The sequence below is a fragment of the Wyeomyia smithii genome, chromosome 2 (genome assembly GCF_029784165.1).
Source record: "Wyeomyia smithii strain HCP4-BCI-WySm-NY-G18 chromosome 2, ASM2978416v1, whole genome shotgun sequence".
NCBI lineage: Eukaryota > Metazoa > Arthropoda > Insecta > Diptera > Culicidae > Wyeomyia > Wyeomyia smithii.
The window spans coordinates 24,853,386-24,871,170 of NC_073695.1; the positions used below are offsets into that span (position 1 = coordinate 24,853,386).

At 34.9% G+C, this 17,785-nt stretch overlaps 1 protein-coding gene across 4 annotated transcripts in view; it reads right to left on the reverse strand.

The window, feature by feature from the left end:
• LOC129721018 (tyrosine 3-monooxygenase-like) overlaps positions 1 to 17,785 on the reverse strand; it is an 85,408-nt gene that overhangs the window by 26,073 nt on the left and 41,550 nt on the right. For 2 of the 4 annotated variants that reach the window (XM_055673048.1, XM_055673046.1), the window contains exon 1: positions 12,577 to 13,070. The exons of the other annotated variants lie outside the window; for them this stretch is intronic. In XM_055673048.1, coding sequence (XP_055529023.1) covers positions 12,577 to 12,642 — 66 coding nt within the window. In that variant the 5' untranslated portion in view covers positions 12,643 to 13,070. Of the gene's footprint in view, positions 1 to 12,576; positions 13,071 to 17,785 lie in introns of those variants that run through there. 4 annotated transcript variants of the gene reach the window in all.

Genomic DNA, 17,785 nt, shown 5'->3' on the forward strand with positions numbered 1-17,785 from the left:
AGAACCACTACAGCGCAGGTGTCCGCGCGGCGCGATGGTAGCAAAAAAAAAAAATCCGACCTGTACAAACACGGAAATGGATTAAGGAAAGCGTGCGCCAAACCGGAACGCACTGCTGCAGTGAAGGTGTGGGGGGAAGAGGGTTGGGGTATCGCCGCTTTGATGGATAGGGCACACGATCAGATCTCATAAGTCACGGTTTGAGGCGCGGAATTGACATTCACCTTCAAAAACAATTACTATTTATGGAACGTGATTTATTCGTTCGCGGCACGGGGGCTACTTTGTGGCTTGCGGAGAGACACCGTCGCTCGGTCGGTTGAGTCAATAGACCACATTCTCGTCCCGAAACGTCGGCCGGAGCAGGTGAACGTGGCGCGCATGGTTGTTTCACGTGAATGGTAGAGGGTTTGCCAAATGAACCATTCGATTGGGGTTTCCTGGTTGTGCGCTAATTACGAATTAGATTTAGAATTAGAACTAGGCTTCAAAATTATTTGGTGATTCCGAAGTCATTGATCGACGGCTCACTAGCGTAGAACAACAAGCTAATGTTGCCGGAAGCCTGTCAGCTTTTTGATTCGCGTGAATTAGTTTGACGGTCACTTGGAGAAAAAATAAACACCGATTTGGATCATTTGTTCCAGTTGATCACATTCGCTTGTCACTTTTTTTTTGGGGTTTTAGTGGCTCGTTACCTTATTTGAAAGTTTGAAGTAAGTCGATAAACCAAATTGTGGTTGTAGAACTACAATTTTCAATCAAAAATTATTCCTCAGCAAACTCAAATGAAATATTATGATAACAGCTGTAGCTGTTATCTGGAGAATTTTTACAATGGTCATGGAAAATGTTGGATGTGGGTAGAAACAAAATTTTTGTTACGCATCGAATGTTATGGAATCCGGTACAGGAAACTAGTCTGTTTTATACCGGGTTTATTTTATTGCCTATGTAGGTTTAATCAATTGTCTCCCCATCACATTTTCGTTTTTCAAAAATTAAGGCTTTAAGTCGGGGTTCCAAGTATGGTAACTGACAATAACCTAACTGTAATTTGTACACTTTATTACCCTTCTTGAGCCGCGTGTTTAACTTAAAGGTCGCTTACTTCCTTTCGAAGCGTGAAAAATCACGTGAATTCCTTCTTACGAGCTTCCATGTTTTTATTTCACAGCTAGTGGCGAAATCGATAGAATTCATTCAGTTTTAGCGGGGTCGTTTTTGTTAAAAATTATTCAAATTTTTTCGGATTTGGCCCGACCGTTGAAGGAAAAGGTATAAAATGTGACGCTTGAACCTAACCTCGCCTATTTAATGTCAATTGTTATTTAGTTTTTTTTAAATGATTTTCTAACCATTATGTAGAATATAAGAAACTATAAATTTTGTTCTTATTTCCTGATATTGACGAAATCTTCCACATGGAAACAAATTTGTTCTCACAAACGTAATCGGCTTAATAAACAGAAGAAGTAAAGACTTGAACAAAATAGTATGTTGAAAAAAGTCTGAAAAAATCAAAAACAGTGATAATAATGTCTATAACTTAAAAAAATAAAACATCGAAAGAAAATACTGTTAAGAAATAATAAGAAAATTTACTAGGGTATCGAACGTCTTCGTCAGTGGTTTTCTTCAGCAGCTTTTCTGCAATAATCTTATGCAGAAACCTGCATAAAAAGTAAAAAGGTAAAAATTTCCGAAGTAGGTATATTAGTAATATTAAAATAAATGTCGAATATTAAAAAAAAGAAAATGAAAAATACAAAAAGTGTCCAACATATTGAAAAAATAAAGCAAAACAACAGTAGAACTAATAACAGTAACATGATAAAAATGCAAGAATGTAAAAAATGTCAGATATGTGGAGGAAATATCCAGAAAAAAACGAGTTAGCAATTAAAAACTACTCAGAATCACCAGAAAGTCACAAAGAGGAAATTAATCGGTAATTAGTAGTAAAACAGTCAAAGAAATAACAATTTTCGATATAATGTCGAAAAATTGTGGATAAAGATGAAAATTGCCCTAAATGGGCATAAGAAAGGTTTAAAAATACTGATAGGTGATAGAAAATGGGTTTTCGCGCATATTTGAGTAACCATTAACATTCTTGCATAAATTTAAAAAAAAATTTGTTTTGCTTCGATATAACGTAACTCGATATAACGTAACGAAAATAAAAATAGAGTTGCCTTATATCGAGGTATGACTGTAGAAATATATATTGTTCCTTTAATAAAGTCGTCGAAAAAGTCAGTTGAATGTCAGAAGAAATCTCAAAAAATAAAAAAAATAGTAGTGACGTAACAAAAGAGGTAAAAAATGAAATTCACAAAGATGTCCAGCAAAACAGATAAATGGTAAAAATATTAACAGCTCAATATACACAAATAATATATTGAAAACCCGCGAAACAAGAACAGAAATTTAAAAATAATGATAACATCACGTCAGAAGTAAAAATATGTGAAAAGTGCCAAACATATTTAAAAAAATTTCACAAAAATACTAAAATTTTAGCAAATAAATCGAACGTATGTGAAAAAATATTTGAAAATGAAGGCAATAACATGAAATAAATTGAAAAATCAAAAAAGTGATGGCAATATTGAAATTAAAAATAGAAAAAATTAAAACAAAGATAAAGTTAATCAAAAAATCAGTTCAAAAATAAAGAAACAACATGCAAAAAACTTAAAAATATGAACAGAAATAGCAAACTAATGTCAATAACATTACAACGGAAGTGACAAAACGTAAAAGTTGTCAAACATAATTTAGAAAATTAGATAAAATAAAAAAAAAGATCGACATAAAAATCAAACAAAATTGAAAAACATATGTAAAAACATGTGAAAACATATACAATAACATAACAAACAAAAAAGCAAAACAATGGTAGCAGATGTCAAAAACAAAATCAAAAATAGATTAAAATACCAGAAAAAATATAACTAAGCTCGTCAAATAAAGATGAAATCAATGAAAATAGTTGGTTTAAAAATACACAAATAACGTATTAAAAACTGAAAAATGTAATCAGAAATTCCAAAAATTATCGCAAACATTACAAGAGAAAAGAAAAAAAATGGAAAAAGTGCCAAACATATTTCAAAAAATGAATAACCTTAGTAAATAAGTCGAACAAATTTTTAAAAAATATTATAAAATCAACGAAAAATGTAAGAAGCAAAAAATGTTAGCAACTGTCGATAAAATAATCGAATAAAGGTAGAAATAAATAAGAAAAAATATATCTTAACACATCAGAATAAAAAAAAGTATAAATCAGAGTTTAAAATTCCAACAAAAAATACCAGAGAATCACCAAAAGGAGCAACACTCATGAAGATTATAAAATCAATGGGAAAATATATATATTTTAATATAGAAAAGATGTAGATTTAACCAATTAAATGCCGAAAGAAAACTCTAAAAAAATAAGAATAGTAACGACGTAACAAAGTATAGGTAAATAATTAAAATGGATGTCCAAAAAAAAAGATAAATGGTAAAAAAATTAACAGTTTAAATATACACAAATAAAATATTGGTTAACTGAGAAATTTGAACAAAAATTTTGACATAATGATAACATTACAAAAGACCAACAAATTTGAACGAATTGAAGAAAAAAACCTTAGTAAAACATGTGAAAATTAGAGCAATAGCATATCAAAAAAAATTGAAAAAAGCGACCAAAATTTTAATGATGTCAAGGATTAATCAAATGGAGTTGAAAACATTGGAAAAAATATATCTAAATAGGTCAAAGAAAAAAAAGATAAAGTCAATCAGAAAGACAGATTAAAAACTATATAAATAGCAGAAGTTTCAAAATAATGTCAGTAACATTACAAAAGAAGTGAAAAAAAATTAAAAAAGTGTTAAACATATTTCAGAAAACTAGCAAAAAATAAAAAGAAAAAAAAAAGTCAATGAGATTAAAATAATGACAATAACAATAACAAAAGTATGGGAGAGATAAAAAAATATTAGCAGATGTCAAGAAGTAATCAAACATAAGTTGAGATATAAGCACAGACAAACAGACGTGCTACTCGATGACGATTTCATCGCCCAGAAAAATAACGATTATTATTAAGTTTTGCTCAGTAGGCCATAATGCGACTGATGTTGCTATAAGCAAGCGTGCAAATTCATTATCAAAGACAAAAACCACCAGTAATGCCGCTGGTGTTGGTTTAAGCAAGCATGCACACCCATTAGCAAAGACAAAAACCATTTTACGAAAATAAGTTAGTAGGTAATAAGCTCACATGGTGGCGCATGAGTGTAACGTTTCGAATAAGGACGAAGATTTTTCAGGATTTTTCTTCGAAGAGGCACGTCTGTTTGCCTGTGATATAAGAGAAAATATATCCAAAACAGCAGAAAATAACAAAAAATAAGCAAATGACAAGACAAAAAATTTAGAAGAAGCGAAAGAATGTTGGCAGATGTCAAGAAAATAATCAAAAATCTCTAATTGATATATAAGCATATTTTCATATGCGGCACAGACATACGGAACAGATCTAAATACGTCTAAACAAACGGTTCAAAAATACACAAATAGCACAAAAAAAAACTAAAAAATGTGAAAACAATATCAAAAACCTGACAAAATAAAGAAAAAAAATGGAAAAAAAAAACAAAAATATATCAGAGTAGGAAAAAGTTCAAATAAATCGAACAAATTTTTGAAAAAAATCCTAAATTTTGTTAAAATAATGGTAAATAACAGGAAAATATTAGCAGATGCCAAGAAAATATTCAAAAAAAGGTAAAACATAGGAAAAAAATATACAAAACACGTTAAAATAAAGATAAAATAACTCAAAATTCTAATCAAAGTATCTAAACTGTCAACAAAAAATTCCGAAGAATCGTCAAGAAACACGACAAATATAAAGAAAATAATCAACTTGAAAAATATATTTTTTCAAATTTAAAAACGATGTCGAGAAAATCAGATAAATGTCAGAAGAAAACTCTAAAAAGAGATTAAAACAAGGAATAACGTGCCAATAGATAGTAAAAATAAAATTGCTAAACTGTAAATGTTTATAAATTATGTCAAAAATTGAAAAAATGTTGAGAAAATGTTAAATGCAATATGTTAAAAAATAGCAAAAGAACACTAAAAATTTCGAAAAATTTAAAGAAAAATATCAGAAGAATAATCCAAAACCGTCAAAACTTGTCCAAAAATGTCGTATTAAAATGCCAAAAATGGTCCCTTGGATGAAAACAAACGTATAAAAAGTGTTTTCAACAGCAAAATGAATAAATCGCCAAAATGTTGAAATGTTCGAAAATTATTATTCCACTATTTTCTACCTCGCAAAAACACAAGCAAAAAAAATGTTTGATGTCTAGAACATATTCAAATACGATTGAAAACATAAAAAAATATATTTTAATATGTCAAAATAATTTTACAGTTAATCAAACAGTCAATCAAAGAGTTTACAAGCCAAAATAAACACCGCAAATATGAAAAAAACGAAATTTTCAAAATATTATACATAACCTCAGAAAGTTCAATGAAGAAATTTCTAAAAGGAGTTTCAAAATAGCGATAGCATGATAAAACATGGTGAAAAAAAAATCAAATTGTCAACAATGTTCAAAGAATGTCCAAATGCGTTAAACAACGTTTATAAATTATGTTAAAATATAAAAAAATGTCCAACCAGGTTCATAACATGTCAAATAAATGTTGTAGTATGTCAAAAAATTTCAAAATGATAATTAAACCACAGCAGACGTGCCACTCGGGGACGATTTCATCGTTATTTCATTGTTACACTGTTAGAAAATGTTAATAGAATAATCTAAAATTATAAGAAAAGGCCCAAAAAAATCAGAATGAAATGTCAAAAACCAACAAATATTGTCACTCAAAAAAAAAAAAAATTAAAACGCTTCAAAAATGTCAAAAATAAACTGTATAAAAACGAAAGTGAAGATTGTAATACAAGCATATTAGCGATTTCAGCATCCATTGCTGCACGATTGAATTTAATGCCAAAGAAGAAAACACAGAAATGAATGATACATTACGAGGTACAAAATTTTTGATAGATGCAGATGACCTGAGCTGTTACTAATAAAGCTTATATGAAAAAATATAAATGTTCGTGTATGATGAACAGAAGGTCAAGTTCCATTACTGGAATATAGCTCCAGGGCTTCGCTTTGTTTATAACTTGGGAACGTCATATTTCGTTACGAAAAAAACATGAAAAATATGTGAAGCTACAAAGACGGTGTTCATATAATGGGTTTTATACTCTGTTAAAAAAATATATTTTTTTGCTCTATATTCAAAATGTTCTAGTGATTGATTTTCGGTTCTAAGCTTCCTATATTGATAAAACCAAGGCTTTGCATTGCTTTGCTTTTAATATTGATTAAATTTGTGGAAAGCAAATTTTCTCCCACTCAGAAATAGGATCACCGCTTTGCGTCGCTTTACATAAGTTTGGCGTCTTTTTGGACGAATAATGTGATGTTGCTAAGCTAACCACAAGTAGCAATCAATTCACATGAACTTCATTCGGTAAAAGCTCAGTTTAAATGCATCTTTCGAATATATTGCGCCTCGTTCTGCAAGCAGCTTATCTTGTAACCAGGCTTGTAAATGGTCACGGTAGAACAATGTTTTACAGCGATAATCCATCTTCTTTCTCTTATGACGGTGGTTAAATCCATTCTTCAACAAACATGTCAAATGAATATTAGCCACCACGACTTTTTTTTTTGTTCAAACGTATTTTAATGTTTTTCTAGAAATGAGAATCCCGCAAGTTGTGTGCGATGATTTTGGAAATTACTTATATCATTGATATTTCTGAACATAAATAAAACGAAGTAGACAGAAACAGGTCAAAATAACATCGCAAAACAAATGAGAGCGTGCATCTTTTCGATGCAGGAGTGTCAATTGACCATCTGTTCTTTCTGTGAGAGGCGACAGTTGTTCAACGTTCAGAGAATATTTTTATTTTAGACAAAGCAAAAATCAATTGAAAAATATTCAGTGCAAATCTAACGGATTCCATCTACAATGGATTAATAATTGTACCAAAAAAAAATCAAAACATTGTGTTGCTTTTAGACCTTAGTTTTTCTCAGACCAAAGATCATAAAAACATAAAAAATAATGTAAATAAACTTGACTGAGATAAAGTTTGAGAAATTGCATTTAAAAATAATTTTCAGAATTGCTGTTAATAAGTATAAATAGTCACTAATATAAAGTGTGTAATTACTTTCTGGGACAGTCTCTTGTGTCTGACATCTTCAGAACGTACCATTATCGATTCATCAAACACGCCCAGTAACTGCCGAGCAGGATACGCTGCGATCTCATCAGTCTGCTGATGCTTTGATCTCAAAAATCAAAACAAAACAAGCGAAACAACAAATCGAGTCCAGCTGGCGACTGCACTGCGATGTTATTGACATTGAAATCGAAGAGCGAATGTAGCAATGGCGTGCGCGGAGGTATTAGCGTACGGTACGACGCAGTAGCAGCCGCAATTCACCTGCAATCGCAACCACCGGCCAAGAGTAATAATGTGGTAGAGGTAGCAGCAGCAGCAGAAAAAAAGCAGTTCATTGTAACGAGGAATGTAACATCGGAAGCAATAACAACAACAACATCATCGTTACAATCGTTAACACAGCATCCAAGATGCAGGAAAATAATAAGCTCGCACGTACTTGGGGTGGTAGTAAAGCGCTGTAGAATCGCCGGGACCGGCCGGACTGGATTCAAGGATGCACCCCAGGACAGATTTTTCGCCTCATCATTCGTTCTAACTGCCGCCGTAGTAACGACGAACGCTGGTGCGCGCGAAAACGCGCCAAGTTTGATCGCTTTTACGAATTTCAATGTCAATGTGCGCGACTTCGGTCGCTAAACTCGGCTGACCTTGCGGCGTGCGTGATTTCGCTGCCGCGGTTCGCCAGTTTTGGCCAACTCTCCCAAAGTGAGCGGATACGCTTGGTGACGGAAAGCCGGACGGCAAAAGTTCAGTAAAGTTAGACCCCAAAACGGAAGCGACGATAAAAGGGTTCTAGACGCTGTCTGGCAGGAACAAACAGTGCTAAATTGACGTAACTAAGCTGACTCGTTGTGTAAGCACCGATCCACCGATCGTCTGGTCTTCAGGCAGTGAGTGATGTTTATTTTGGGGAAGAACCCGAGGGAGCAGCGTAACGTCGCCTCCGGTAAAGGTCAGTGACAGGAAATGAAGACCCCAAAACAAAAAAATACTCGATGTGTGATGCGCTGACAATGTTGTCGAACCGACGACGTTCGACGCGACTGGTAGTGATTATACACTAGAATGCAACCCTGCAATTACGATCCTTCGTAGAATAGATCACGATCGGCTACACAGTCATTGGGGCGGCAACAGCGGCAGCAACAGCAGTTATGCTAAACGATTCCCCATCGCCGGATTAAACGATCTAGTAAACTAGATTTTAATTAGATACCCTTCGTTTACTCAATTCGATGTAGGTGTGTTTGTGTTTGCGGAGCCTGCTTCGGTTGCATTGGATTTCCATACATTAGCACCTGGTGTGTTCGTTTGGCAGCTCTGCAAAAAAAAAATCCGATCGCATTGTTTCATCGGGACGAACGGGTTGAACCGGATGGTGGGCGTGGGAAAACAGGTTCTCGAGGGTAGTTGAAGCTTCTGGAAGCTTGCTAGATTTTCAGCGTTTCACTCGAGATCGAATCCTTTCGACGATTTCGTGCTGTGGGTATTGCGAGTTATTTCTGTGGTTGATTTTAATTGGGTTCTGAGTTCAATTCGTGTGCGATCTTGATGTCCGTGAAGTTTTTTTTTCTGATCCGCTCTGGTTTAGTTACGTGCGCAACGCGGAACGAAATCCAGTATAAATAGTCAATTTTAATTACGCGTGTCATGATTATATAAGCAGATGACGATGTCCATTGCTCACGCGAGAACTAGTACACAAACCTTTTGTAGTTCAAATTTTATAAAACAAACTATAAATTTGAATCAATGCTTTTGTGTTTACATATCTATAAATGTGTCAAATTCCTACAGTGTTGTCAGATTATTTTACTCGTATGTTTCAAAACAGCTGATGCAATCTTTTGCCCCGAACTACTCTCCGTGAAGCATTACTTTGTTAGCAGAATCCACCCGAGCTTTTTCCCTTCGCTTTTCTTTTCCACTAGCTCCAGCTAACTTGTCAAAGATTATTATCATTAAGATGTTAGCTGTGATTAAAAACCGATTGAATCGCACATTTTAGTCAAGAACAGGTGTGCTAAACAAAGGAAATAGTTTTGCTGTGTAAATGTGTGAACCTTCTCCTCCTTCTTCTTGCTTCCCTCAAGTGATCTCGCACGATCGGCATGATTGGTTTCCGATCGCGTTTTAAGCGGGGCTCTGTTTCCGTGCCGCGAGGTAAAGCGGTTGAACTGACCAGTGACTAATTTGTTCTACGGGGTGCGCGGGGTGTTCTTATTGTACATAGTAGGAAGTTGTACTGCGGTTAGCGAAAGGGTTTTGCTCGACTGGGTGCCGAGGAATTTTTTGCCTGCGGTTTAATTTACCCCGCAAAGCGCGAACCGGGGGATGCGTGATTTTTATTCCGGGGAAATTTTCCGCGTACATCATGAATGATTAATTCGAGATCGGTATCGATGGTCGATAGTGGGTAATTCCGCAAATCGATGGAATGTTGGCTGTCACCATGCACTTACTCTGTGGGTGGCCACTGCTTAATTGGTTTGTTCGATTGTGACGAATTACTTGAAAATGTCAATCGATCGACTGTGATAAATTTACAGGTTTGAAATTTACATTTAATATGAGGCCATTAACGTTTAAATAAACGCCCTCATTATTTACTAGAGTTTGGAAAACTGCAAGCAACAAATTTGTAATATTTACTAAACAATCCTAAATTATCCGATTCTTGAGATTGTCCTGTGTACGGGAATCGGCATCACATATTAAATGATACATTTTTTTGTTAATCGAATTGAATGTTTTCCCGATAAATTTCACGAAATCAATATTTTTTACGAGCATATTAGAAAAAACTTAAAAGAAGTTTCGCAGTAAGCATACCACAGTGGTCGGAAAAGGCGATTTGACGAACTTAATTCATTTGTGCTTAAACGGTTGATGTAACCCAAAGACAATGTTTTAAAGAATTGTTCACAAAAATATAACGGAAATGTTGATAAGAAAATTTTTTGACCTTGGCCTACTATCATAAAAATAAAAAATCTAACTTTTGATACAGCGAAGATACATAAATAGTTTCTTCAGCAAAGTGGTAGAACTTTTCAAAATATGAAACTTTGCAGAAGACATCAAATTTCTATGACTTCTATTTATTGAGATACGAAGCATTTCCTCTGTCAACCTCCTCAAATTTAGTTTTTCTAGTATAACTTTTGAAATATTTTTTTTTCATGCACATAATGTACTAGGCAAATATGCCCAACATAAAAATACAGGTTTCTTTCAAAGACAGCATGAAGCTAAAATCGTTCTATACTTAGTTAGAGCGTTTTTCCATTAAATTATTGCGCATATTCAAATGCATATAGGGGAGAAAGAGGCAAACCGGTACACATCATCAAATACTTTTTTAAAGCTTAGACCTTGTACTATAAGCTAGTTAAACTTTGATACTTGACAATTCATAAATGAATGAGTAGAGTGATGTTTTATGTATGTATGTGTCTAAGGTTTTCTATACAAAAACGCACCAATTTGAACGATGATTTGTGAATTTATGAAACAGATAACTCGCAATACTTTCAAAACTAGTGAGAACACTTCTTAGGTATATTTAGTTGTTGATAGGTGCATCTATCAGTAATTCGACGTGAGTAAAATTATTTATTTCATCTTCATCTGTCTCGTTTTTACTTTCTGTGAAATCTAATATAAACTTAGCATCTTCTGAAAATTCTTGATGCTTCTTTTGCGGTTTGACTCGCAAGCCGGCAATAACTGGATCTGAAGAAACCAATAGACGACGTATAAGATCACTGTTAGTAACAGTTCGTAAAATATTTCGCGTGTGATCTAGCCTGAACCTTTTCATCACTTTGTTCAGTGACTCTTGCGCTTCTTCAGATAATTAGCCTATTGGAATATTGAAATGGTTAATAATGTCCGCACCGTGAAACGATATTTTGTGGACTGTAGCTGGCAGGTAAAATTAAGGATATATGGACACCAACAAACGAGCAGTTTCCAAACAATAGTGTTTGAATTTTGATGTGTTAATTTCCCGGCCAGAAGAAATGACCTGTGGTGTTGTAGCGCAACGTTGAATTGCATGCAGATCAATACCTAAGATCTCCGCTGCAACTCCTGCATTTTGAAAAAAGCGTTTCGCTGTGTTCCCGTCGTTTGAAGATCCGGCTCCATTACCACGTGGCATGTCAACAAGAAGTCCTAGTTCTTGTTTAAATCAATACTGAATAACTTTCTTGCGATCTTTTACTCTTTCTGCGTCATATCTAGTACATCGCCATTTTTTCACTTCAACCTTATATGCCAGGTGTAGGAAATCCTGTTTTGTACAGCTACTCACATCTCCCTGTTTGAATATAATCTCCTCCAAAAGTATCTTCACTGATTTTGAAAGTATTGCGAGTTATCTGTTTCATAAATTCACAAATCATCGTTCAAATTGGTGCGTTTTTGTATAGAAAACCCTAGAAACATACATACATAAAACATCACTCTACTCATTCATTTATGAATTGTCAAGTATCAAAGTTTAACTAGCTTATAGTTCAAGGTCTAAGCTTTAAAAAAAGTATTTGATGATGTGTACCGGTTTGCCTTTTTCTCCCCTGTATGCATTTGAATATGCGCAATAATTTAATGGAAAAACGCTCTAACTTAGTATAGAACTATTTTAGCTTCATGCTGTCTTCGAAAGAAACCTGTATTTTTATGTTGGTCATATTTGCCTAGTACATTATGTGCATGAAAAAAAAATATTTCAAAAGTTATACTAAAAAAACTAAATTTGAGGAGGTTGACAGAGGAAATAGAAGTCATAGAAATTTGATGTCTTCTGCAAAGTTTCATGTTTTGAAAAGTTCTACAACTTTGCTGAGGAAACTATTTATGAATCTTCGCTGTATCAAAAGTTAGATTTTTTATTTTTATGATAGTAGGCCATGATCAAAAAGTTTTCTTATCAACATTTCCGTTATATTTTTGTGAACAATTCTTCAGAACATTGTCTTTGGATTACATCAACCGTTTAAGCACAAATGAACTAAGTTCGTCAAATCGCCTTTTCCGACCACTGTGCATACCAGTTTATTAACGTTAGATTCACTGAAATATTTAAAATTTCGCTGTTCCACTTACAGACGATGACTGCTTTAAAGCTCTCGCGGGTAGGAGAAAACCCTACCATAAAATAAACCACTCTTTGTTTTACCAACACCCAAATTTACTACTTCACACCTCTCCAAACGCACTACTGACTGACTAACTACACTGATTGATAGTGGAAAGAAATATTTACCTCAATGCTGTACGACTTCTTGATGGCGAACATTTCGCGGTTCTTCTGGGCAGCGGCAACGGCCATCGTTTCACGTTAGAAAGATTTTGTTTTTCGAGAAAATAAATTCACACGGCTTAACGACTGCTCCCTTTGTCGTGTTTCACAGTTGAACAACAAGTTAAGAACGTTTGTTTTGTTTTCGGTTTTTAGTTTTGCAAAGTATACGCGCCTTTCACACACTGTGGGGCTCTCCGGAAGAAACACACTGGCGAAATTGCTTTCGGTGGAATTGTCACGTCTAAATCGGTCTGACTCTTTCTAAGGATTTTCGTTTGAATTTTTTTTCCGCTTCGGAACTCTGTGACTGCAAACACACTTCACAACGTCGTGCTAGAAACTTCCTTCTCCGTTTTTCTACCTAGGACACTTCACCTCTGAGGTACGCACGAGTCAGTGACAATTACGAACAATTCTACTTCTGATACTTTGCAAAAAGCAAGCAAACCAATGAATGCATGGGACCTTTGGTGTGCTATCAGTTTAAATACCTAACCGAGCGTCGACGAGCCTCGCAGACCCCCTACCCGCAGGTAGCAAGTGGCAGATTGTTGTACGACAGAGAGTAAGCCTACGGCCGCAGCCGGCAGCAGCGGCGGCGGCGAATTCGCGCCAACGCTCGTATGTTTCTCTCCGGTCGATTGATGTCGCACTGCACTATGTACTGTACTACGGCTAGCGAGCGAGACGAGCGGAGCAGTAAAACGAACGAGAGCGGCCGCTTTGATTGTTGTTGCATGGCTTGTAGGAGTTCAACTGACCGATAGCTTTTGATTTTTCCTCGTGCTGAAGTGACATCGCCGCTTTTGCTTTGCTTGTTGGGAAGATTTTCTTCCATTCGCAGAGGTAAACATATCCAGTCGCCATCGTAGAGAATCGTGCGACGTCACATGGATGGGAATTTACGCACAGCCGTTCAGAGCGGAGGGTGGAGTTTGATGGGTACCGTTGAAAAATGGTGATTTTTGGGAAACGTGCAGAATTTCTAAACAAAGAAGTATCGATATCGACCAAGCGGCAATTTCAATTAAAACCGGTGATTTTTCTGGTGAGTTACTTATAGACTTCTATTACCATTAGTGCAATAGCAATTTTAGCAATGATCGATGTATGGAAGCTTGATAACATTCTGTTTAAATTGTTAATATCTACTCTCGTTTGTAACGTTTTGGTTTACTAATATGAACATTTATGAAGGCTATCATTATGATTCGTCGAAATGTACATTACTTTTTAAAGTTATTGATGTTTTACTTCAAAAAATATGCTTTCTTCATTTGCTTGTCGTTCTTTTTGGGGCAAGTCAAAAAATATCTATTGGCGTATAAAAGATTTTTTAAAAATATTTAATTTTTTTTATTTAAGTAAATTTAAATTACAAAGACGACAAACATTATAATAATTACTGCGCTTAAAAGCACACAGATTTGATTTCTTGGTATTGTTTCTTAAAATAAAATATAATTAAATTATAAATAAAATTACAAAAAAAAAATCCGAACTGCTTCAAAAGTTATGAATTGTCGAAAATAACATATGTCGAATAAAGCCATTTTTTACGGTCACCCTATTTCGGAAGTGGTCACCCAAAGTGCTTCAAAATTGAGTTCATAATTGCAGGGCTGGAGCTTCGTCGAAAATAATTAAACACGCATATTTTCGTTGGATCGTTTGAGCATCCACCTTCGAAATAGGGTGACCAAAAATGGTTTTATTAGATGTATGTTATATTCAAAAATTCACAACTTTTAAATCAGTTGAGCGATTATCGATCTTATTGAATAAAATTAAAGTTAATTATTTTTAGTTTAAAAAAAAAAATTTTAAGAAATCAAATCTGTGAACTCTTAAACACAAGAAATATTAAATAAAAAAATTATAAAAAAATTTGTCATGTTTTAAAATAAATTTCCTTAAATATAAAAAACAACATATTTAAAAATATCCTTATATAGAGTCAAATGTGTCCTTCAAAATGAAACTATAAGATTTTTTTTGTTGTTGTTGTGGAATTAGACTACTGCGTCCATTATTTAGAACTATTGTAGTATATCCCCCTTACTATACGTGCTATGTAGGATACCCAGTCACCCACTATTGATCGAGTGATGACCGGTTGCCTCGGCACGCTCCCAGTCAGGTATAATGTGCTTAATTAAGCCAATTACCTTCCGAGGATTAGCAGACCAAATTTCACTAGGTTGTAAGCAACCCTTGTTGAGAAATTTGATTCTGCTCATGTATAATGCACCACAGCTGCATAGCAGGTGTTCCGAGGTTTCACTTTCTATGCTACAAAAGCGACAAGTATCGTCTTTAACCCGACCAATGTTCTTTAGATAATACTTACTCGGGCAGTGCCCTGTTATTAGTCCTGTGTAGATACAGAGCGCCCACTTATTGAGCTCTAATAGTTTTTTTGTAATTTCTGCGTTTGGCGTTATAACCTTTGTTGACTGGTGACATCCTCCGACAGCTATCCAGTTGGATGTCACCCGTTGTTCTTCCCAGTGTTTAAGTTCCATTTTTATTGTACAGTTTGAAATGCCACAAAAGGGGTTCTGGACCAGTGCCCTGGAACCCAGTACAGATTGACGGAGTTCGTACGACACAGGCTCCGCAGAGAGAGAACGCACTTCCAGACAATTTTTTACGTGCATTTGGAGGCACATAAAGCCATCAGCGCCGATTGACAATCAGAGAAAATGCAAATATTCGCATGTTTGTAATTTCTCCTTAAGCAAACATTAGCACATTCGATTATAGAGTAAATACTCATCACTGGCCCTCTTTTGAAGTGTTGCAATATACTCAGATGGCCAAGAAGGTCACCCGGTAAGACATTTTTCAGACGTTTGAGCCGGAGAGCACTCCTTTTCTGCTTCTAGTTGCACAAATTCATGCAGAGGCAGCAGCAGAAGGATTGCGTCCAACGCTTTCGATAGGGTGCTGCGCATTGCTCCCGTTATAGCAATACACGCAAGTCTCTGCAGCTTCGCTAGCTTTGCTCTCGTTATAGCCTGTTTTGTTTTGGGCCACCAAACTAAGGAAGCGTATGTTATTCTTGGGAGTATAATAGACTTGTGGATCCATCTTATCATTTTTGGTTTTTGTCCCCACTTTCTATCAACCGTTTTAGAACATAACCAGAAAGCACTGACCGCTTGCGCGATCCAGTTAAGCTTCGCATCAAGGATTAATCCAAAAAATTTAACCCTTTCGCTCAATTGGATAATACTTTCCTCAAGCCTAAGTGGCATTAGGTTAAGTTTTCTCCTTTTAGTGAAAGGTACTACTACAACTTTGGAAGGGTTTATGTTTAAACCTTCTTTCATGCACCATAAATGGGTTACGTTTAGGGCATGTTGCATAACTAACTATAAGATACTTTTATGGTTTCCCCGCAGAGATTATTCCAAATCGGTTAGTTTCAAAGGCAGAGAAAATTTTCTTTCTGCAAAGTTGCCTAAAGTTAATGGGACTACAACATTGTAAAACTTTTTTTCCCCAAATATAAAATAGTTATCTACCTGATTTCTGCTAAATTCGTGAAATTTCTCATACCGGTTTAATGCAAATGCAAAGGAACTTAGCTTTTGTTCAATTTTTCATATCAGTGGTTTTTTACTAGATTTTCCGTGTAACAACATTGTTTAGAGCCAAACGAGTTTGTTTATTCGGTGAAGCTGTAGTTAATAACCTTGTCTCTACAAAACAAATATACTCTGTAAAAATATAAACAAACAAAACATTCGTGTTGTTTCATAAATATTGTTTTTGTTTTTTTTTTCAAGTTCTATCAGCTATCAAGGTTAAGCTGACAGTATATAGTTTTCATAGGAAAAAACAGGTTTTCAAAAAGTGAGCTTCTTAAGATTTTGTGTTTTTTTCTATATATTGCTTTATTTTGTCCTACGACGTGTATTTTTCCTGGAAGGACAAAATTGCTGTCTACAACTTTGCCGGAGACATTATACCGTTCTGGTTTGAAATCATTTTTCAGACAACCATGAAAGTTTAATTATTTAATTATCTGCCACTTTGTCGAAAACGTTACACCGATCATACAAACCGTTCTAGATCTAAAAAATCTAGAATAAATAATTGAAATTAAAATAATTGAAATTAGACGTCATTCACAAATTACGTGAAGACTTTTTTTTCGAAATTTTCGACCCCTCTCCCCCTTTAAATAGGCATAGTAAGATTTCGATAATATTTCCCTCTACCCACAAATTTTACGTAAGATTTTCTTTTCCAGCAAAAATTTTTTTTAAGCAGTAATGTTATTTTACATATGGCGTATTCCTGAAGAATAATAACAAAACGAGTTAACTAATTCAGTCAATATCAGGGTGAAGTTGATAAAACTGAAAAATAAGTATACGAAGTAAAGTACATAATCCTTCAGCTAAGGTGAATTCACACTTTCCCAAGCTTTTTTTTTCCTCTGTGTGGACTCATCACTACGACCAGAGACATTTTGATCTATTGTAATATTGCCCAGGTGTTTTCTGTACTCCGCACTTCACATTATTGGCAGTATCACCATTGAAGTGAGTGATACGCTTTTCATTTATATCCGTGCTTGTGTGTGAGAGTTTACCCTTTCATTTCAAGCTTACTGCTCTACTGTACCGAGCCTCTTTTCCTACCTACCAATATCGCCAAATTACAATTCCCTGAACTGAGGCTACACCTAACGTTCCTCTCTGGCCAGGTTTATTCTAAGAGGGACTTATTATGTCAAGAGGAAGGAGTCTTATCGAAACCTCGTTCCTCGTGCCAATATCGCCAATTACAATTCCCTGTAGAGGGTAAATATTTCTGGAGTTAGTTCTATTATAAGAAGGATTTATTTTGTCAAGAAGAATGAGTCTTATCGAACCTCGTTCCTCCTACCAACACCGCGTCACAATTACAATTCCCTGAAGAGGCATTTAGTGCTTTACCTCTGGTCAGTTTTATTATAAGTAGAACTTTTTTTTTGTCAAGAGGAAGGAGTCTTATCGAACCTCGTTCCTCCAGCCAAGATCAAACAGTTTATTATAAAAGGGACTTTTTTGTTAGGATGAAAGTAAGCAAGGGTACTATAGAAATTCAGTTTGAAGGAAGGGTACCGTGGAATGGGGTGAAATTGATCAGTGGGATGAAATTGATCATCTGAAAA